General features: G+C 53.6%; 1 protein-coding gene across 2 annotated transcripts; it reads left to right on the top strand.

Annotated features, from left to right (window-relative positions):
* The first annotated feature begins 3,005 nt into the window (after nucleotides 1-3,005).
* PRRG3 (proline rich and Gla domain 3) lies at nucleotides 3,006-13,613 on the top strand. 2 transcript variants are annotated; one of them, XM_079910932.1, is made up of 4 exons: nucleotides 3,006-3,322; nucleotides 6,421-6,458; nucleotides 7,554-7,714; nucleotides 8,110-13,613. In XM_079910932.1, the coding sequence occupies exons 2-4, from the start codon at nucleotides 6,452-6,454 to the stop codon at nucleotides 8,635-8,637; spliced, it is 696 nt and encodes a 231-aa protein (XP_079767058.1). In that variant the 5' UTR covers nucleotides 3,006-3,322; nucleotides 6,421-6,451; the 3' UTR covers nucleotides 8,638-13,613. The 2 variants fall into 2 exon arrangements, with proteins under 2 accessions (XP_079767058.1, XP_079767057.1); XM_079910931.1 differs by lacking the exon at nucleotides 3,006-3,322 and adding an exon at nucleotides 4,039-4,124.
* Nucleotides 13,614-22,713: the final 9,100 nt, after the last annotated feature.

Consider the following 22,713-nt stretch of genomic DNA (forward strand, 5'->3'; position numbering starts at 1 on the left):
GTCTCTCACCTGGATTACTTCAATAGTCCCTAAATAGTCTCCCTGCTTCCGTACTTGTCTGTTCACCTCACTCGAACAGTCCAAGTCATTACAAAGGCTTTACGGCCCTGCATGATCGTTCACCACCCCCATCGTGGCCTCTCTGGCTTCATCCCCTACCATCTTCCTCTCTCACTTGCCCCACTTCAGCACATTGGCCTCTTGGTTGACACGAGGACATGCAAAAGCTGTGGCATCAGGGCGGAGAGTGTTTACATGCAGTGGGCAGGGAAGACCCCACAGAGAAGATGGCATTTGAGCCAAGACCCTTCTGTATTTCATTTTCATCATCACCCAACATCCTGTATCTTTGACTTCTTTGCTTTTTTGTCTAACCTCCACGAGGGTAGGAATTGTTTGTTTTGTCGGCTTCTGTAATCCCAGGTCCTAGAACAGTACCTGGCACATAGTAGCACTGAACAAATACCTGATGTCTTAGTGTGGCTGCCACAACAGAGTCCCACAGGCTGGGTGGCTTAAAGAAGAGACATTCATTTTCTCACAGATCTGAAGGCCGGAAGTCTGAGGTCAAGGTGTCATCAGGGTTGGTTTATTCAGAGGCCTTACTTCTTGGCTTGTCGATGGCCGCCTTCTCCCTGTGTCCTCACATGCTCTCCCTCTGTGTATGTCTGTGTCCTAATCATCTCTTCTTATAAGGACACCAGTCAGATTGGAGTAGGATCCACACGAATGACGTCACTTTACCTTAATTACCTCTGTAAGGTTCCTGTCTCCAAATATGGACACATTCTGAGGGGATTAGAACTTCAACATATGAGTTTGGGGGGATGCAACTCAGTCCAGAATACTTGCTTGATTTGTTGATCAGTGTACAGAGATGGATTAAGACTCTTCTGGAGTAAGGACCAGTGTTCAGACTCAGGAATGGGGTGAAGGTCAGTGAGGACGTAAGAGGATGGGGGTCAACAGGGCTTATAGGAGGGTTCAATCCTGGGCTGGACGATGGTAGGGTAGAGAGTGAGGCGCCAGGATTGAATGAGGCTGGAAGAGGGTACTTCTCTCAGTCAAAGGGAGAGGCCACGTGGAGGAATTTGATGGAGTCAGTGCACTTGAGGGGTGAGGACAGGAGAGACTGGCCAATGTCGGCAGAAAGCAGGAGGGGAGGAGTCAAAGAGTTGCAGCCTTCCCCAGCCAGTCCTTGGGAGTGCCTGTAGCCATCTTGAGGGGTGGCAGAAAACCCTCTAAGGGAGCCAAAATCTGGAGGAAGCCAGGACTCAGGCTCCCCACAGGGAGGATTCAGGGGCCAGAGCTGCTGGTGGTGTTGGGAACAATATCTTGGTGGTAAGTTGAAGGCTGACCGCCACTCCAGCTTCTCATAGAAGCCCAGCCTCTCCTGCCTCAGCTCTGCAAGCGTCTACTAAGCCTGCTGTGGACGAGGCTCTCTGTTGGATGCTAGGGACACTCGAAGAGGCAAGGTCCCCGGCCTCGAGATAGAAGAGGCAAGCGTGCAACACAAGTGAGAAACCAAATGAACACAACGCAGCTAGAGGCAGGCAAAACCCAGCATGCGTCACGCTCATACTTAAGCACCAGGAACACTTGACGTGACTGTCCCATTTGCGCTCTTCCTCGCCGTTTGAGGCAGGTACTGTTATCATCACTCCTATTTGACAGATGAGGAAACTGAGATGCAGACAGGTTAAGTCACTTGCTGAGTATCAGAGAGCTGATCTGGGGCACCGCCAAGAGTTGAAGCAGGCGGTGTGCTGCAGAGGCACTGCTATTGTTCCTTCCTGCCCTTGGCATCCACAGAAGCCCGCACGTTTATAGTCTCTGCCGACAGAGAGCTGAGAATAGAACAGTCAACACAGGTGGGGGTGGAGAATCCCACAAGACCTCAAGAGTAGAGATGACATCTGAGATGTCATTTGGGAAGAATGAATACAAATGCACAGAGGCTGACGGTGGGAGGAAAGGCATCCTGGGCAGAGAGGGAACTAGAATTAGACTGGCTTTGCTGGAGCCAGAAGCTTAGCTGGGGATGCCAGAAGGCGGTGGAAGCCATGGACCCTCACCTCACCCTGAAAGCTACATAAAGTCATCTGTGAACACAGCGGATGTTAAGATCAGGATGGGACAGGGTGGTGGACTAGGAGACCCAGGAAGTCAGTTCCTGAAGAGCCTCAGACCATTTCCCCCACCAATCAGGGCCCAGGATCTCACCCTCTGATCTGAGGGTGCTTTGAAAAGATACATAGCCCTTTGGGCCCCAAAGGAGCTCCATTCTCAATCCCAGGTGAACTTGATTTTTTCTGTGGAAGCCCACCCCACAGGCCAGGGGTCCGGCCCTGCTGCCTTCTTCATTGGGGAGGGTTCAGATGGTCTGTGCTGGGCAAAGAAGGCTCCTGCCGCCTTGGAAGAGCAAGCAAGCCAGGGGAGGACTCTGCGAACAGGAGGCAGGGGTGGAGAGGAAAGCACCACTGGGAGTGGGGAAAGGGGAGGAAGATGGGGAGCTGGGCCCTGGCCAAGGCTGCTTTCTGCCAGCCCAGAGCTGAACTGGAAGCTGCTGGGGTGATGGAAGCTTTCCCTCCCTATTTTCACCAAACCAAGGGTGGTGGGCAAGTTGCTATTTCTCTGCCTGGAATGGGGGGTGGAGGTAGTTCGGGTGACGCCTTCCAGGCTCATTCTGCCCCAAAACACCAAATTAGGGGGGTGGGCTTGTCAACTCCCATGCTGGGCTGGGCTCCAGAAGCGCAGAGAACAAAAAGAGCCCCGAAAACCCAGCAGGCCGCACAGGGCCCCTCGTGGGAGGCTTTGGCAGACCGAGACCCTGAGCTCCCCTGGAACCGTCCTGCCCTCTCTTAGCAGTCCACCTCTTCCCGCGGTTCTCCCACGACTAGTGTCATCCTTCTGCTACCAGCGTCTTGTCCTGTCATGCTGAACCTCCCACATCGCGGCCTCCTGAGGGCCCCACCCCCACCCAGCGCTCCCCTTGCAGGCCCAGAAGATTCCATCCTCTCCCATTTCTACGCGTCAAGAGTTTCCCAAGCCCATTTCTTCCACTACTTCGCTGCAGCCCCGCGAGGGCGGCAGGATGCTCCCCATTTCCCAGATTTGACCAGAGAAAAGACTGCCGTCCTGGGACAGGGTCGGGGGGAGGTAAGTGACGAAGCCAAGGTCACCCAGTCATTGGCTGAACGCGGCCTCGACCCGGCCCTTCTTCTGCAGGCCCGCTGGCACGCTGACGAGGAAGGCCCGGGCTGCGGGCCCCCGCCCCTCTTTTCTCGGCTGGTAGTCGGGGGCGGGCCCGCCGGAATGACAGGTGAGCCGGGGTGGGGGACAGTTGGGGGGTTGGGCTGCGCGGGGACGCCTGGCGCGCTGGCTTTGGGTGCGGCTGCCCGAGCCCGCTGCAGCGCCGGGCTTCCGAGGGCCCACGCCCGGGGGCACGACGGGGCCCGCGCCTTCGGCCGAGGGTCCCGGGATCGCCCCGGGCCCGCCGGCCAGGCCCCGCCCCCCGGCGGCAAGGGCGGGGGCAGGGGCGGCGCTGGCGGAGTGGGGCGCGGGCGCGCGGTGCTCGGTGCGCGCCACCGCCCCTCCGGCCCAGCTCGCCGGCCCGCCCTCCCTACCCCCTCGGCCCGCTCTCGTCGCCCCCTACTCCTTCTACTCTCCTCGGCCCGGCGGCCCGGCGCGCGGTGCGGCGCGACGATCGCGGCCTGGCGCCCGGGGCGCGGTGGTCGTGGCGCTCGAGGGTGGCGCGCAAGGCGCGGGGCGCGAGGCCAGACCTGGCGCGGCGGGGTGTGGGGGGCGGGCAGCGGCGGAGCCCCCAGAGGAGAGCAGGGCCAGGGGGGTACCGAGGTATGGGTAGGGCCTGGGCGTCCGGCTGCGAGGGGCGGGAGCTCCAGGCGCATTTCGGCCCTGGCCGGGCTGAGCCACGGGGCGCCCGGGGCGGTGGGAGGGCAGCGGGGCGGGGAGGGAGGGTGGGAGGAGACGGCTGGGCCGGGCCGGGGGGCTTGGCCGACGGGGAGCAGGTGGGCGGGGACAGGGGCCCTGCTGGAAGAGGCGCAGCAGCGAGGTGGCGGGCTGCGTGCGCAAACAGGGCTGCCGCCTCCTGGGCCCGGAGAACGGTGAGGCCGCTGGGGTTGGGCGCCCCAGCCCCGAGGGCACGGTGCCGCGTCCAGGGCCACTGAGCTGGGCGCTGGGCCCTGTTGGGGGAGGATCTGGAGGCCCGGTCGGGCCAGGGCGCTGGGGGTTCACCAGCAGACCCAGTTGCTGGGCCAGAAGCAGGAGTTCTTGGGCAGGGCTCTGGTGGCGGGCACTGGTGGCGGGCACTGGTGGCGGGCGACGGTGGGCGAGCACGGGCACTTTCAGGGCTGGCATGAGTGGAAGGGGGACGAGGAGGGCCCAGAGTTTGAGTTGGAGCGTAATTTGGGAGTACCGTGTCATCGGGTGGGTTGATGAGTCATGAGATTTGGAGATCACAGAAGCCTTTCCTAGTGATCAGTTCTGAGTGAGGGAAATGAAAAGGGCTGGGATTTGGAGAAACGTTTCTGAGGCCACGTCTTGGGACACTAGATGCTCAGATGGCTGCCAGTCCCCATGCGAGGGACTTTGGGAGTGATGTCCCAGAGTGGTGGGACAGGTCAGCTGCAGCCTGGCGGGGGTGGGGGTGGGGGTTAAGGAAGGTCTTTGTGGTGGCCAGTCCCTGCCTTCCTTCCTTTCCAGGCCGTCAGGATTCAGCTGTGTTCCTGTGGGGAGTGGGTTAAAAATTCCTCCGGCCTCCACTCAGCCTTACAGTATCCACCAGGGGCAGGAGGGACATATACATGCGTGACTGCAGCAGTATTCTCTGTCGTGGAGCCCTCGCGCTTCCTCACTGTTGCCATAGTAACGGCCTATTGATGGTGTATTTATAGGGGAAGAAGCAGGCGCTAAATTTTGGGGAAGGAGGGGGAGGAGGCCTTAGGGCAGCAGCAGTAGTGAGGGTGGCCACAGAATTGTTAATGGAGTGGGCCATGCCTGGGAGCTGTTTGGAGGAGTTCCTGGCATGTCTGAAGCTTAAAAATGAACTAATGACTTATGCAGGTGTCAGGATAACACAGTCTGGCCTATGATACGTGTGGGTGTGTATGCACCACGGTCGGGTGTGTTTGGGATAAGACATAGCTATAGGGAAGCTGTTACGTAATTTCTCCACAGAAAAAATCTAAATGCAGTTCTCATTGATAAGCAATGACACATGTATTTTTCTGTCATCACTTATTATTAAAGCCTTTGCTCATTCTTTTCAAACCCTGACACAACAGCTCCATTTTTCTTCAATCAAAAACCTTGCTGTCAGGCATGCCACACCCACCCCCTAGACACGTGACTGGCATTGGCCTTAGGGGAACCTCAGAGATCCATAATTGAAGCAGGATTTTGAGATAATATTACATCTTCTCTCTCATAAACAAACACTTGGGGTCAACTTTTCTCACAATGGCAGGCCCATCTGTTGACAAATTCCCACGCTGATAGTTTCGGGTGGGATAGTTGTGGGGTGCAAAAGAGAAAGGCTCCCTTAACACAGTGTTTCCATAGACAGATGCTACGTTTGCTAGTTTTCCTTGAGTTTTAATTTTATTTATGATTACTATTCTACCTGTTTGCCAAAAGGATTAGAGGGTATAGTTTAAATATACATAAGATTGAAAGCATAAGTAGAAAAGTGGATACTGTGTCACAGGGGAGAACGCGTAAGTGTTTAACAGCTGGGCTTCCAGGGCGCCTGTCCTTCACGGTTAATGTTAATACTGAACTTCCTGGCAGCCTAGGCAAAAAGGGTTACACCGTTCCTTTGTCTTACATCCAGTTAGTCATAAAACCAGAGCTTCTGCTTGGGAGGGGAGCAGTGGGGTGATTGCTCCCAGATGTGGACGGCTTGGCCAGTGCTCTGGAATATGTGCATGAGTGGGAGTGTACGTTGCTGCCGTGTTGTTTAATGCAAAGAGAAGAGAGATGAGTCTGTTTCAGGAGATCCTTGCCACCCTGTCTGTGGAAGACGAACACAGCGGGTCATCTGGGCTTGGGCCATGACTTTGGAGATGGTTGTTGTTGCCCCTTGTCTCTGAGGTCTTTTCCAGCTCAAAAGTGCAGAGATTCATCGAGGAGAGTGAGGAAGGCGGAACCTCAGCCTGTAGGAGTTTTTCTTTTTTGAAAAGAAACCCTCAACCCTTAGGTCTAGACTCTGAGTGTGTTCTTGGAAGAGGATGAGAGCGGCAGGGCTGTAAGTGGCTGCGCAGAGGATGATGTGCCCCATGGGGCGCTGCTTTGCCCTTTGACCCGGCCACTGTGGGTGGGAGTCACATCCCAGGACCAAGAGGGTGCCCTGTAGGTTTCGGGGTGTGATTTCACCATGACTCTGCTTTTCTCCTTTGTCAGGGAAGTGAGACACTGGATCTGAGGGAGCGCCATGGCAGGTGAGTTTTTCCGGGCCCAGGCTGGCGGGGAGAAGAGCCATGCCTAGGGGCTCATGGGAAAGGGGCGAGTCTAACTATCAAGTTCTTTCCAGCTTTCCTCTCCCTGGGGGTTTTCCTGTGGCCCCTGTCCAGTTGGCTGGCTCACATCTTTACCCTCTCAACTCTTTGGCTCCCTTCTGGAGCACGTGCTCCCTTGGAGATGCGCAGCTCCCCAGGCCACTCTGAGAGAAACTAATATGGCAGGCCATGGAGCCTGGGGAGGGGTGCCTGCCTGGGCACCAAGAGGGGCTGCTTGACAGGAGGACTAGGAAGTCCCACCTCGAGGGGAGTACCAGGAGCAGATGTCACCTCTTCTTTCATCCTCTAAAGTCTCAGCTCAGGCTCATGGGGGTGCCAGTCGGCTCAGCTGGAGCTGGGGTTCCCCTTGAGAATAAGTAGATACGGTTCCCACTCCATGACATTTCTGATGGATGCATCTGTGCCCAGTCTCCAAAAGCCTAGATTCTCCATCTAGACCCTGCTACCCCGCTTCCCAGAGGCGTTCTCCGGTTCACATGCATCCAGCCTTCCGATCTACCGCAGGCTGGGTTTGTACCAGACTGTCTGGGGCAAGACTATCGATGCCAGGCCACCTGACGGCACAGGTGTCCATTCAGGTGGAGGGACACCACCCTGGCAGCGTCTTCTGGGGCTCTTTGGTGTTGGCTACAGCGTCAGCCTCAAAGGGGAATACATTCTTATGATAAGGGCCCTGATTGTCTCTTTTTGAGGCAAGGCAGAAGATACTAGGTACTTTTTCACCGAAACACTCAAAATCTGTCATGTCCATGGTTCCCATGCAACATGCACTTCACTCTCAGAAGGGCCCCATTCTCCTCCAGAGTCTTGTCGGGTCCATGGTATTCTAGGCAGATACACTGTGGCGTCACAGAAAGTCAGCCCTTCCATCCCTTTTACGTGTCTGGGGTGGTGTCCTGCCTGCTGGCTCTGTCTTGCTTCCCTCCGTAATGGTGCCTCTGTGCCTGGGCTGAGTCTGGTCGGCAGGAGCCTCTGGGCCCCTCCCCATTCCAGACCTCAGTGTGACTCTCTCCTCAGTGTTTCTGGAGGCCAAGAATGCCCATTCGGTCCTGAAACGGTTCCCTCGTGCCAATGAATTCCTGGAGGAGCTGCGCCAGGGGACCATCGAGCGGGAGTGCATGGAGGAGATCTGCAGCTACGAGGAGGTCAAGGAGGTGTTTGAGGACAAGGAGAAAACGGCATGTACCACCCTGGGGCTGGGTGCCGGGAGCACAGATATAGCCTCAGGATTAAGCAGAGTGGGCCCTGGGGATCTCAGACGAATTGGAAGCAATGAAGGGAATCCAGCCGAGTCCAGGCCAGGGCCACTGGGACCACAGAAGAACAGATCACCTGTCCTTAGAGTCCCATCTGCCTGACTCTGGGGGGCTCCTGACTTGTGAGTGGTGTCCTTTGTCCTCGGGGCATTCCACAGCCTCTTTGATGGCTCTCAGAGGCTAGTGAGACAGGGCGGGGCGGGGGCAGCCGCAGACCCCGCTGAACGTAAACCCAGACCTGCTGAAGGGCTCTGAGCTCCATCTGGGATCCGAGCGCTTACGTGTAAGTGTCAGCCGCCTTCCTCCTTCGTTTGCAGATGGAGTTCTGGAAAGGGTACCCGAATGCAGTCTATTCAGTCCGAGACCCTGCGCAGAGCTCAGATGCCATGTACGTGGTGGTGCCCCTTCTGGGGGTGGCGTTGCTGATCGTCATTGCCTTGTTCATCATCTGGCGGTGTCAGCTGCAGAAGGCCACCCGTCATCACCCCTCATATGCTCAGAACCGGTACTTAGCGAGTCGCGCGGGGCACAGCCTGCCCCGGGTCATGGTCTACCGGGGCACCGTGCACAGCCAGGGGGAGGCCTCTGGGCACCGGGAGGCAGGGAGCCCCCCGCAGGTGGTGCTGGGGCCTAGTCGCGGGGGTAGAACCACGGTCCGCCTCGAGAGCACCCTCTACCTTCCCGAGCTGTCCCTCTCCAGGCTGTCCAGTGCCACCCCTCCCCCGTCCTATGAGGAGGTGACTGCTCCCCAGGAGAGCAGCAGCGAGGAAGCGAGCGTCTCTTACAGTGACCCGCCCCCAAAGTATGAGGAGATAGTGGCCGCCAACCCTGACTCAGACAAGTAGTAGGACTCGTGTCCTGTCCAGTGTGAAAGTCTCGTTCAGGGGCCTCCTGTTTTCTTTTTAACTTTTTTAAGACTGTGCCACCACAAAACAGCCTTAGCCTCCTTGTTGCCAAATAATTTCCTATCCGTGGATTTGTAGGAAGTCGGTTGTCAAAGACAGGTGGAGGGGGTAGGGATCATAAGCATATATATCACCTCTGAGGAGAGCCGCAGGCCAGAGAGCCCAGCTCCTCCAGAAGCCCTCACGCCCCTGCCATCCTGTCCTCCTGTCAGGGACTGGCTTCTCTTATGCCAAAGGAATCACCCTGTTGAATTGATTGTGGCCAGAACGTCCACAGGCTCGGGCCCGGGGGCCACGCAGCTGGCCAAAGACCTGCTTGTCTGAAGCCTCGCCACAGAGATGAGGGAGAGAAGCCAGCCCTTCAGCGCCCTTTTCCCTCACTAGCCCTGTGCTTTCTGTCCTTGCTCACGTTTGGCAAGGACAAGGACAGAACAGAAACGAAAAGAGTAATAACGCAACGAGACACAATAAAACAAAACGATATCACCTGGGCCACTCATAGGGGTTCAAGGGAAATCAGTCACGCAGGTCATCTGTGACACTCCCCTCCCCCGACACTCACCCCACACTCCCGACCAGGTTCAAAGGAGTGTCTGGAGTCACCTGGAAGGATGACGGGGTGCGTGAAGGACGAGGGACAGGGCCTGGCCGACAGAGCTGCCTCCTTCAGACTGGGGACGTTGCCATCTGGAGGGCAGCTCTGATCCTACTGTGCTTGGCCTCCCCTAGACCCTGGCTCTCCAGGCACGTGTACCAGCTGTGCTAAAGCCGCTACCCATTGGCACGAGCCCTATCAGAGCCTCGGGAAAACGGGCGCTGCTGACCCTGCCTGTGGAGCCCATGGCCTTTGAACGGGCGGGGTCCAGGCTAGGGCAGAGAGCTGAAGTTTTCTCCTTGTGAGGTTGGCCCGTAGGATGATTAAACCCACAAACTGGGCTTCCTCGGCACTGTGCTCTCTGGCTGTGAACTTTTAGGCTACTGCCCTTTTCGTGAGTGGGTGTGTTGAGATGAACTTGAATTTCAGATGGCTGATTTCTTCTTAATGATGGGGCCCACCTGGGGAGAAGATCCAAAAGTGTCCCTTTTTAGAAATTTCTCTGTGGGGGAGATGGGGAAGCTCGTGACCTGGGGTTGACGGCCCATCAATGATTTGCTCTGTCATTAGCAGATGCTGGTCCACTGTTAGTAACCCCTTTCTGTGGCCCAGGAGCTGCCCACCTCTCCATTTCAGTGAGGCTTCGGGCCGCAGCGGGGCAGAGGTGGCCCGCCCTTTAACTGTCAGTGACCGCGCAAGAGACACTGTCAACACTGCCTCCCTACCCTTCCATCTTCATCCTCCTGGCCTCAGCACCAAACCGTTTTTCCTCTGTGGTGCTTTAAAAAATGTAGCAAATTTTTGTGGGGCCCCAAAGAGTGCACAGCCAGGGTCTATTGGCAACCACAGCAGTTTAAAACCCACTGAGAAGACAAGCTTCTCTCTGTCTAAACCGCTCTCCAAGGCAGGCCTCAGGCCTCGTTCTTTGAATGCGGCCCTGCCTAGAGGCCACAGATGACTTCTGGAGGCCCCTCCAGTCCTGGGCACTCACCCAGGAACACGCTTCAAACGAGGAGGCTTAGTGTTCTTACCCCAGCGAGGCCACCAGCTTGGACAACACAACCCTGTGGCCGGGGTTTTCCATCCTTACCCCTACCTCACAGGCCTCCTGGAGGCTGACTGAGCTAATGCCTGTGTAGTGCTTGAGACACCGGGAAGCCAGTGCAGTTTGCCCTTAGGAAGGTTCTTCTAGAAATATGTAGGTTGTAAGGGACCAGTTCTAGTGGAGGCCTTTGTAGGACTCTGAAGTCGAGTCTCAACCTGGGGAGTCAGTCTCCTGCGAGTTGGACCGTTCCGCACCCCTGCTTCCCTTCCGCGAGAGCTCCCTGATGCCAGAGGTGCTGACCAGGTGGCATTCCACCTTTCCTTCCTTCCTCTTTTCCTCCCTCTGGGCCTCCAGCACCGCACTCCTGCCCTTTCTCACGAAGGCATTTGGGGCCTAGAAAGCCCCTGCTTTGTCCATGAGGGATGCTGGGGTCCATCCTATTCAGCCATGTTGGAGGACCCGGGGCAGCCTGAGGCTCCGGGGCCGGTCCCTGCCATCCCAGCCTTTCCTCGGGGGCCGTGCCTGCGTGTGACCCGGGAGCACGGGAGAGAGCCAGGCGTGGGCCCCACTCACCAGAGCCAGAGGGAGGTTGCCCGGGACTGCCTGCTCCCTTTGGCCCCCGTCGAGCCCCTCCCTGCTGAGCTGCTTGCTGTTTGCAGCTGGCTGGAGGTGGGAGCGGGTGGGATGCAGGAGCCCGGCCCGTTGGAGGGCGGCCTGCATCCTGCAGGCGCCGAGCTCTCCGGTCCAGGTGCTTTGCAGCGTTCTTCCACGTGGGGTTGCCACCGTGGTCTCTGGGACGTTTTTCGCAGTATATCATAGAAAAAAAGATTGTACCATGGTCATAACTCCTCGCGGTGCACATTTGGCTTTTACGAATGCCCTGTACATATCTTTTCAAACTCTGTCTTTGTATGGTTGTTGATTTGATACAACGCTTCATCTGCGGTAGCCACATTTTCATTGTTTTTGGACTTTGCGTGTGTGTGTGTGTGTGTGTGTACACGTGTGAACGTTGCCTTTTCTCACAATAGCCGGCGTGTGGCTATATTTGTACCAGGAGGGTTCCGGTCTGAAGGGAGGAATGTCACCTCCCAGGGCTAGGCAGCCTGAGGACAGGACCCTGAGTCAGGAAAGCCAAGATTAGCTGTTGGAGCAAGCCCGCCAGAGTTGCCGCCTTCTGCCCTCCTTCACAAAAGGTTTTGGATGAAGATGAAGCAGCTCTATCCTGTGGGCCTCCCCACTGTGGGACCCCCCCCCCCCACACGCCCTTTTGGAGCAGTGCCCCCAGCCTTGGCTTCTGTTCTGTGGGTATCAGCAGCTGAAGGAAATCTGAGCACTCCTGGGCCTTTTTGTTTTTTATTTTTATTTTTGGTGGAAAGATGTGTGACTGTTGACTTTGGGAATGGCAGGGCTGGTTATTTAGATAATTTTCACTTAAAAGAAAACAGAAAAGCCTTTGACAAATTCCTTGGAATGTGACTGTCACATGTTTTCAACCAAAATCTTTTAAAGACTTTTCCAAACAAGCATCACAATCTTGTCCCTCCCCTGCTACTCCCCATCACCCGGGGGTTTTCAAAACAAAAGCACAACAGGAAGTGGAGTGCGCAGGTGCCCAGTGTGTGCAGCCCTGCACAGCTGTGACGTGCCCTGGCTGACGGACACGGAACACTGCGCCGTCTGACCCGGAGGCCGGGGCCCTCCTCTTCTACTTGCGAATCCCACTGCCACTAGTGTGAGTTCCTTAGGGTGCTTCGGAAAATAGGAATCTGCCCAGTTTGTTGGACTCTGTGTTTTTGGTAGCTTGAAGATGACGGATCCGGGTCAGGAAAGCATCTTTTTGCTAAGGAGTTAGAGCCACATGGTTCTTCTCTGGCTGGGGGGTTGATCTTTTCACAACCAAATGGCATCCCACAAGAAGAACTGAAAACAACACTGCCTCTAGATTGTTCCTTTGTCGGGGTGGGGGGAGGGAGAGAGGGAGATTATTAAGAGAAACTCTTACCTACACTGTCTGTTTCTAGGAGTGTGCGTGTGTGTGCTTTGTGTCATGCGTGTGCACTCACGTTCAAGGCTGAGATGGAGAGCTGACAAGAACGCAGCCCCATCTCAGGATTGCACCGATTCAGAAACAAGCACATCCTCCCCACTGAACTCTACTCATTCTAATCAGTATAATTAGCTAATTTAAAAGTACTTGAATCAGACTGCCTGCAACTATGGTAAAAGCCCATTAATTCGAAGCCCACTAATTCAAAACTTAGAGAAAATCACAACTTAAGATAATTCGTGGTATCTGCGATTCTCACTCCGTAGAAATATTCAAGATATTCTTCCCTTCAGGTCGTTTTCAGGGTCATATGTGTAAGAGGGATCTAGTTTAAAACGAGTACCTTTTTCAGATAAAAGGCTCAAGATAGTACGGATCCCTTCACCGTGCCTTCGGCAGTTCTCATTTGTCGGGCTCTTCGCGTACAGGATGAACTCTGGTTCTCTGTCTACTGTGGGAATGTTGGGTATGGCGGCTTTTCGTTCTCCTCCTTTATTTGCTCTACGAATAAAATAGTTTGTGAACTAAACTGCAATTTAAAGTAACATAACTGTATATCTTGCTAAATAGTCTGTAAAGCAGATGTTTCGCTATAAGACCGGCCGCTCCCATCATTCGCCCCCAAATATTCAAACATATCGAGCTTTTCCTTTCACAGGCTGTGGGCGGTGAGTCTCTCTGGAGCAAGAATTTTCCTGACAAAGATATCCTAACAGCGCAGCACACCCCCTCGGGCTCAGTGCCTCAACAGTTGTCCCACTGTACTGAGCTATGTGACCGTTGCCCAGTGCCTGCCCTTCGCCCGCCCCCAGCCCAAGTATTAACACAGATATTCAAGATTGGGACAAATCCCACAGCTGCTTATGCCTCCCAATCTGTCTCCCCTTACGGATGCCACTTTCCCAGGCCTGAACACACCTGCTCTTTCACTCTGTGGTCGTGAATTTGTGACAGTGGAAACCCTGATATGTGCAGCTGAGCTTATAGACAAGATTACTGTGAAATGCATTAATTTTGGTACCACTTTAAACTGTGCTCGTAATTCATGTGTTGACCCATGTCAGCTGGGAAATCTGTACATTCAGTAATATGTCAGGATTTCACTGGAGCCTGGGGGCAACAAACAAACGCACTTCTGATTTCTTTCTCTCTCTCTCTTTTTGTAATTGTTGGGTTTAGCTGTTAAGTTTGTCTCTTTCTGTACCAGAAGATAATGAATAATAATAAAGAGCAAATGGTATTCATTTGTGTTCTGTCCTCACCCATCTTGGATCCCTGCTGACTCTCAGACTTCCATGGGGCATGGATGGTTGTGGGCCAAACTTGTTTTTCCGAAAGTCAGGCTGTAGATAAGGAAACAGCCCAAACCAGTTTAGAAGCAGGAAGCAGAGAAGTCCTGGTTCCTAAAGTTTGACCCATACGTGTAAGATGATCTGCTGACCCATCCCGCTGGGATGAGGTTAGTAAGGTCTGTCACAAATCATGTTAACAAGTTCCCTGTCACCTGATCCCTGGTTACTAATAGAGGTGTCCTTTACTAGAAAAGATGTCCTGCTTGCTTTCAGCGCTGGGGGAGGGGTGGAAAGGAGAAATTTCTCTGTGCCCTACATAGGGGGGACATAATACTCAAGTTTTGCCCTGGCTCAGCTTCCTGAATTCTGAGGATGGCAGGAGTACAAGACTGTCCAGAGGGCGATGATGCCTTAGCCTCCCCTTGGAGGAAGTGTGGTCTTAGCCCCGAGCACTCCCAGCTGTTGCGGTGGAGTGAGGTATGGCCATGGGAAGTTGTTGGTGAAAGTTGTGCCCATCCCCAGTAATGAAAGTAATCCACCCTTTAATAGGAAAAGTCATGGCAGTGAGGAGACAATGGCAGTGAAATTCAGGGCCTCTTTCAAGGATTGAACGTGGAGGCTCAATGCCAAGAATGACAGCCAGAGGCCTTAGGTTCTATTCTTATCCCGAGCTGGCTTATTGAGTGATGCCAAGCTTCTGGAGATGCTGGAAAGTCAAAGGAAGACTCTTCAGGCAGACTCCAGCGCACACAGATGGGATCATGTTATGAACATGGGTTTTGAACTTTAGGCTCTTTTTGTTAGAAACTAGCACTCTAGGCAGCCGCTTAGGGTCCCAGCCTAGTCCATGCAAGGGAGCTAATACATGAGGTCTTGGGAAGGTGGGACCCCTCTTTTCACCCTTCCCCCAGACCCCATCCTGTACCATGGCCACACCCTTACAGCAGTTGGCTTGAGATCTCACAGAATGAAGGGACTGAAGGGCAGTGGAGAGGAGCCACGAGCTGTGCTTGGAAATGATCAAAGCCAGAATTTATTGAGCACTTTGTGTACGCCAGGCCCTGTAGATGCATTAACTGAGATGATCCTCCCAATAAACCCGTGACATCTGAGGGAAGCAAGGCCCGAAAGGCATGCCATTCGACCAAGGCCTCCCAGGGAAGAATTGCCGGCCTCATCATGTGAACCCCAGTCTGTCCAGATTGTCCCAGCGCAGGCCACTCATATGGCATGGCTGGTCTCCTTTGGAGATCACTTTGCTTTGTTTTCTTGTTGACTGTTCATCCTCCCAGCACACCCCCCGCCGCTTCCTGCCCACCTGTTAATTCCGCAAGGGCAGAGACCATGTATAACTTCTTTTTTCTCGCCACTTCTTCCCAGAACTCAGCACAAAGGCCTGCAGACTGGATGGCTTAAATGACAGAAGTGTATTGTTTCCCATTTCTAGAGGCTGGAAGTCTGAGATCAAGGTGTCGGCAGGGTTGGTTTCTCCTGAGGCCTCTCTCCTTGGCTTGTAGATGGCCGTCTTCTCCCTGTGTTTTCATGGGGTCTTCCCCGTGTACATGTCTGTATCTTAATCTCCTCTTCTTATAAGGATACCAGTCATATTGGATCAGGGACCACCCTATTGACCTCATTAACTTTAATTACCTCTTTAAAGACCCTTCCTCTCAATGTAATCGCATTCTGAGGTACTGGAGGTCAGTATTTCAACATATGAACTTGTGGAGGGGGGACACAGTTCAGCCCATACCACTCTATTCATGGCAGGGGGAGTCTTTGTTGCCCCTTCTCCCAACCCTGAGCACATCATACACACTCTGGAAAAGCTTGGGGGTGGACATCATGACTTCTCTGAGATGCCGACAAAGACAGGGGCACCTTGCCATTCTCAAACCGTGCCCCAGGGCAGATTCTTACTTGCCACAGATGGATGGGCCTGGGACAGCTGCTGAAGGCCCCCACAGGGCAGGTGGGGTTGGGAGAGGCGAAGTGGGCTTCAGAATGGTTTTCCCAGGGTCTCTCTGTGGAGAGTGATGGGAGAACCCAAAGCCTGAAGCATAGACAAAATATTTGTGCCCTCTCAAATTTTTTTAATAGACAAAACATGTTGTTTTCATGAATCACAAGCCTAGCAGCTCCAGTAACAGTGGCTTTCAACAATTTCTCTGAAGAGCTCAAACTGTGTAATGGATTCAGTTTCACCGGGCTTTATGTGCTATAAAAATAGAGGCTATAGAGGCTGGGTAACGTTCATATCAGGCTGGTTACACTTAATCACAGAAGCACAGTGGGTGGGCTGGTTGATGCCAGCATCCCAGAGTCCTGGGGCTGACCGGGCATAGAGGGAGGGGTGCTGGCAGAGCACTGTGTCCCCCAACCTGGGGGTGTCCCTGCTTCCACCCAGGCCATGGGGCTCCGGGAGGGCCCTACCTGTTTGGAGCTCTGGGCCTAGCTTGGTCGGGGAGGCATGAGGCAAGCCATAGCCACAGAGCATGTGGAACTTTCTGCTAGGTGGGAGCCGGGGGCTGCCAGAGAAAGCCTTCCTGAAGAAGCCGTATCCAACCTAAAGCTTGAAGGATGAGTAGGAATCAGTCAGGCAAAAAGAATAGAAGACAATTAAACCAGGCAGAGGGAGAACATGTGAAGAGACCTGGAGGCCAGCAAGGCCATCATGTTTTTAAGGCAACAGGAGAAGCCAGGGTAGCAGAAGGGGAAAGACTTGTGCCAGATGAGACTGCAAAAGGTAGAGGGAAGTCAGTCCATGTAGGGCTCCCCAAGCCACACTCAGTATTGTAGTCTTTAATGATAGTGGGAGCAAGAGGCCATGACCACGCCTATTATATTGGCAACAATCTCTCTGCCTGCCGTATGGAGAACGGGCTCAACACGATCAAAGAGATAAGGTAGGAGGCTATGGCAGTCATCCAGGCAAGAGATGGTGATGGGATTGGCTAGGTTGGTGAGAGAGGAGACGGACAGAAGTAAACCACGGAGAAGATGTTTCTTCAAACACTGAATTACATGTTTAAGAGGTTGTATGAGGGTTCTCCAGACACAGAACCCACATGAGATATATTGATAGATATAGAGATATAAATATATATCTCTATAGATATCTATCTCTATATAGATATAGAGATAGATATAGAAAGAGATTGATGTATTGTAAGGAATCGCCTCAGGCAATTGCAATTATGGAGCCTGGGAAGTCCCACAATATGCCCTCTGCTAGCTGGAGTCCCAGGAAAGCCAGTGGTGTGAGTTCCAGTTCAAAGGCAGGGGAAGATCAATGTACCAGCTGAAGTAGTCAGAGAGAGGGGCAGAGGAAGCAAATTTCCCCTTCTTCTGCCTTTGGTTCTATTCATAGCCCTTAATGGGTTGTATGATGCCCACTTACATTGGGGAAGGCCATGTGCATTACTCAGTTCACCAATTCAGATGTTGATATCACCCAGAGCACCATCACAGACACATCTAGAAATCATGTTTAGCTAAATATCGGGGCACCCTGTAGTCCAGTCAAGTTGACACAAAAGATTAACCATCGCAGAAGGAACAGAGAACCATGCATAGTCACTGACTGGGTTGGGAGGGGATTGGGAGGAGTCCCACATGACTCTCAGCTTTGGGGGCTCAGACAGTGGGTTAGATGGTGGGACCATTCTCCACGAAGGTAGAATAGGTTCACTTCCCCTGGAGGAAGAGTAGGCTGCGGGGAGGATGTTGAGTATGTGGTGTGGAGCGTGTCTGAGGGGGACTAAAGAGGGAGGACTAGGGTGAAGCATCAGATAGCAGAGTCATTTGTGTTACCACAAAGATGCTAAATGAAGTCTGGGTATGGGCCCAATGGGCCACGAGAGATGACAGACAGGCAGGGGGAACCCACTGGAGTATAGAGTGCTGGAAAGCGGGGGAGGAGAGGGTTTCTAGCAGAAGAGACGAGACAATGATATGAAATGCATCCAGGAAATCAAGTAAGATGAGTGAGGTGGGTCCATTGGATCGAGATGCTAGGAGGTCATTGGTGACCTTGGCCTGGGGCACTTCCAGTTGAGTAGTAAGCCAGACTCGAATGAGGAGAGGAATATCTGGGAGGTAAGAGAGTGGAGACAGAGTCTGTGGTGGGGGCAACACTTTCCAGGAGTTGAGAAAGGACATTAGCATGAGTGAGACCAAACCCCATGGGAGGACAGTGGCATGAGGGAGACGAACACCATGGGAGGACAGTTGGGATTTTTTATGTTTGTTTGTTAGTTTACCATTCAGGTCATTTTTGTTCAACAGTTGATGAGTTCCTACCACGAGTCAGGCAGTGCACTAAGTGCAGGGGCGACAGAGAGAGGTGAGCGAAGCCCACAAGGTCTCTGCCCTCGTGGAACTGCTATCCTAGAGCTGAGAAAGATGTGGCAATGTTTCTGGGCTGAAGAGAGTCACCCTCGTGAGGGGAGTAGCCGAAGGCCCAGGAGGATGCAGAGATAGGTCACTGATAGAACTGAAGCCGGGGCCCAAGCTCGAGGGCCACCAGCTCTGCCAGCAGTGGACAGTTCATCCTTTGAAACGAACAAGCAGGATGGTCTTGAGAACGGTGTGCAAATCCCACAGCTCCAGCTTCAAGCTCGAACTCTGCTAGGAGCTGAGTGCCTCACATTCCATGGCCCCTTCCCCATCGTTTTCAGGTGGGATCAGCAAGTCACATTGCCTAGGGCCACACAGCCAGTAAATGAGAAGCCATGGTGGGAGGGGTGGCCGAGAGCAGCCAGACTGCTGGCCCCGTCTTCCAAGAGTGAAGGGCAGGGCAGAGTGGGTCAGGGGCTAGAGGATGTTTGCTGGAACTCCCTTGAGCCATTTCCTCCCTCAGACCTCCTCCTGTTCCCACAAAGACCCTGGGTGGCCAGTCTGAAGACATGGGTTTGCATCTAAGCCCCGCCACTGAACTGGCTAAGTGAACTGGCTCACATCCCGGCTCTCCATGGGCTCCAAATGGTCGATCTGTAAAATGGGGGATACTGGGAAGGGGGTCGGCTTCGTGGATGGGAGAGCTTGTCATTAGTTTACCGGGACTGTTTCTCACTCACGCAGGGCTCTCCTCTCTGTGTCTTCCCCCAGATCAGAGGCGCTGTGGCTGCGTGTGTTTTTGAGCCGCTCAGCATCTGCACCTTTACAGCAACTTTTTCCACCTCTTCGTTATTGTTGGACATTTTCCTTTGGCCCCCGACTCTCTTGAATTTTACATACACGTCACATTTCAGTCATTGGTTATGGAGACAATTGAAAGCAGATGCAGTGCTCTATGAGGAATCACCTGGCAGGCAAAGCCGAGGACTCTGCAAGCTCAACTTATCCAACCCCATCCCTGGGGAATCAGGAGAGAGGTCCTTCCCCACCCACGACAAGGGTTCCCTGCACCAGAGGCACAACTGACCAATAGGCAAGTGCCTATGCCCTCCGGGTTTCAGAATCTACCGCCAGCTTTGTGTGGAAGGGAGTCATGGGCCAACGGAGAGACAGGAAGGAAGAAGGAACAGCGGGGGCAGCAGCTGCTACACCGAGGTGGGGTGGGGTCTGGGGACAGAGGGCAGGTTTCCTGTCATCATGCTTCGCTCTTGGTCCTGCTCTTGCCCCACCTGTGGGGCAGTCCAAAGTTATCCCTCAGGCCATCAGCCAGGAACAATCACCCTAAACTAGGTGGTTGCAGCTCCCCCTGCCTTGTCCGGGCAGCTGCTCTTCACAGGGGGAAACTTTAGTAGCTGATCTGAAGCGACCCAGAGCATCTCAGCAGCACGGTTCTGCCGGTAGGCTTGTCAGCCGGATCTGGAGCTGTGTCAATGTCTTTAACTCACTTCTGCTGGAGCTGCTCCCTCCCAGACTGGACCAGAGTTCAGGAGGCGTGACCAGCATTTCCACTCAAAGCACGGAAGACTTTTCTATCAACCTGAGTACCCTGGGAAGGCAAAGCTCTAGGGAGCACCCACCACACTCCCAGGGAAGCAGAAGGTGGCAGGATTAAGGGCAGGACCGCCACAAAACAACCCCGTGCTACTGTCGCCACAGACCCATGGACTTCTGGCCCATCTGTTTCTATGTGCCCTCGAGAGCAGGAGCTCCGCGAGGACGGGGACCTTGTCCCTAGCCCCAGTGCCTGGCACCCAGCAGCCTTGACTCAAGGTGGTCACTCTGGATGAGAGAAGCCCACATGTGGAAAGCGAGGAGCTTCCTGTAGCCTCCTGCTGATGGCCCTGTCCCCAGGAGGGGTGGGTTCTAAGGGCTCCCCAGGTGGCCCTGCCACTTATTTCCTTCTCTCTGCTCATGAGGTGGCCCTCTTTCCCTGGGCCAGCTATAGTCCCTGACGTTTGCTTTCTGTCCTTCCTGTCTTTTTAAGGAATGGAAGGACAGCTGCCAGGCTCTGTGAGTCCCCCTTCCCTTTCCCCTCTGTCTTGGGGAGGGCCCTGGGGCTCCAGGGATGACCTCAGTACCAGCTGCTTCCAGAAGCAGGAAGCAGAATTGTTTACAGGTTCCTAAGTTTCATTAGCAAGTAGAGAGGAAGCTCCCAGATGCTCGGAAGATCTGGGTTTGCAGCCAAAATCAGGCTCACTTACTGGGGCTTGAGACTAGCTGCCTGAGACTGTGCTGTGAACAGAGCTGGGGGGCAGCAGACCATCGCACCCACTAGCTTTGAAAGGCCTCTCCCATAGCACCCCAACATAAGAAAGTGATAAAAAAAACAGCACTGCACTGGGTGAAGAGAGGCTGGAATAGCCCTAACACACTTCCCTGAAACCATGAAACAATTGGAAACAAGATTTTAGCCCAATCTTCCATGTGAGATGGGAAACAGCCTCAGAGCAGAGGAAGCAATTTGCTTAAGATGCCCCAGTGTCAGAGGTAGGAGACACTCCCAGGTGTACTGACCCCGGGCCTGGGTTCCCTCTACCTCCCTCTTCTGCTTGCAAGGGAAGTGGGAGCAGGTAGCAGACATGGCTATGAGACCTCAAGCCGGTCAGGAGTCTGAGGAGTGCGTGGCTATCTGAACAGCTGGGAGAGGCCAGTGGTTGGAAGGTATTGGTGGAGGCAAGTGGTCAGGCAGGCAGACAGACAGACAGACACAAGACAGACGAGGGCAGACAGGCAGACAGGCAGGCAACAGCCCGGGGTGAACACTTGCTCTGTGGGGAGGAGGGGGCTGGATGCCCTGTAGATTTCAACACAAACTTGCATGCAATTATCTGGGTTTGTTTGGTCCCCAGTGAAGGCCCTAAGCTCACCATCACCTTCAGGGAAAAAAGATGATATGTTTTCTTTGGAGACGCTTAGCTCGAAGGGAGGGAGAGCTTTCGCCCCCATCCCTTTCTGTTAATAAAACAGCTCCTATTTTAATAAAGATTGAAGCCCTCCAGCAGACAGTTCAGAGGAAAGAAATACAGAAGATCAATAAACATATGAAAAAATGCTCAGGTTTATTCATAATTAAAGCAATATAAATTAAAACAACAACGAGATAGAGATCATGTTTCACCCATCGCAATGATGCCTTTTAGAAAGTTTCATAATATCTTCTATTGACAAGTCTGTGAAGAAACCAGCACTTTCTTCCCCTTGGTGAGGGCCCCTTGGTGCAGCCTCTTCAGAGGGGACATTGTCAATATTGGTCAAAATTGTCAGCACACGTGCTCTAGAACCCCACAATTCCACCTCTAGGCACCAGCTCCACAAAAACATGTAGACACATGTGCAAAGAGGCATGTCCAGGAATGTTCCCCACTACATTGTTTATAAAAGCAAAAGGCTCTAGACACCCCCCAGATGTCCACGAGCATGTGAATAAACAGGGGTGCAGCCGTGCAGCAAAATACCGCACTGTGTTCAAACGACGTGAGGTAGATTTGTTCTGACAAGGGAGATCCCCAAGGCACATTGTTCACTTCAAAAAGTAAGTTTCAGAACAGCACGTACCTCAGATGTATGATCTCATTTATGTAAAACACTGCAAACATATACACACACACATCTAAGCCAGATGTTCTCTGCACCCCTCCTCCCCACTCCCAGAGTCATCTGTCTAACCTCCATGTGGGAAGACCCTCGGGCTCCCTGGCTCTCTTCTCTGGGATCCTTCCACTGGGGTTTAGGTCTGTTCAGCCCTCCACTCACACTTGGCCATGGACCATCCTCCTGGCCCCCACAAGACTTGCAAGATCACTCTGTACCCACGCTTCTCTAGCTCTTCGGGCCCCTGAGGTTGTCACACCAGACAGTGGGGGATTTGGGGAGTGTTTGGAGTAAGGGTTTGGGGCAATTTCAGAAGGAAATTATGCTGTTGGAGAGAAAAGTTCAGCATGCTAGAGAGACATGGTAAGGGACAAGTTCAAAGTCACACAGCAAATTTAGTCTCCCACAGCCCAGCCATCCTTGGTACCCAATTCAAGAGAGGCAGACAGGCTAAGGTGGTGAAATACCAGGGTTTCTGGGTGGCACTGGGGGCCCTAGGGATTGGGAAGGAAGTCTCCCCACCCTCTCTGCTTGGCTTTAGGTGGTGGGGTCCTTTGCCACCAGGGGTCAGTTCTTCTGCATACACCTGGACCCGGTGACCCAGGGCCCAGGAAGCCCCACACTGGTCAAGGCCAGTTGGTAGTCAGAGGGGAATCTGATCTGAGGTCAATAGCGCAAGGTCATGCCCATACCTATCCAGCTGACTTGACTGCTCTCACAATCAGCCACCCTGTAGGGAAGGGACCGTAAGTTCCATCCATCGTCCAATGGGGAGACTGAGGTCCAAAGACTTGCCCAAGGTCAAATCTTGAACTCATGTGGAGGATGGGCAGGGCATAGGGTTGCCAGCTAAAATACAGGGTACCCAGTTGAATGTGAATGTCGGATAAACCATGGATAAATTTTTAGTGTATGTAAGTCCCAAATACTGCATACTTACACTAAAAAATTATTTGTTGTTTATTTGAAATTGAAATTCAGTTGGCATCCTAGATTTTTATCTGTTCAATCTGGCAACTCTGGCCTGCCAGAGACGCGCGGCTCC

This window comes from Stenella coeruleoalba, assembly GCF_951394435.1.
Source record: "Stenella coeruleoalba genome assembly, chromosome: X".
In the NCBI taxonomy this organism is placed as follows: Eukaryota; Metazoa; Chordata; class Mammalia; order Artiodactyla; family Delphinidae; genus Stenella; species Stenella coeruleoalba.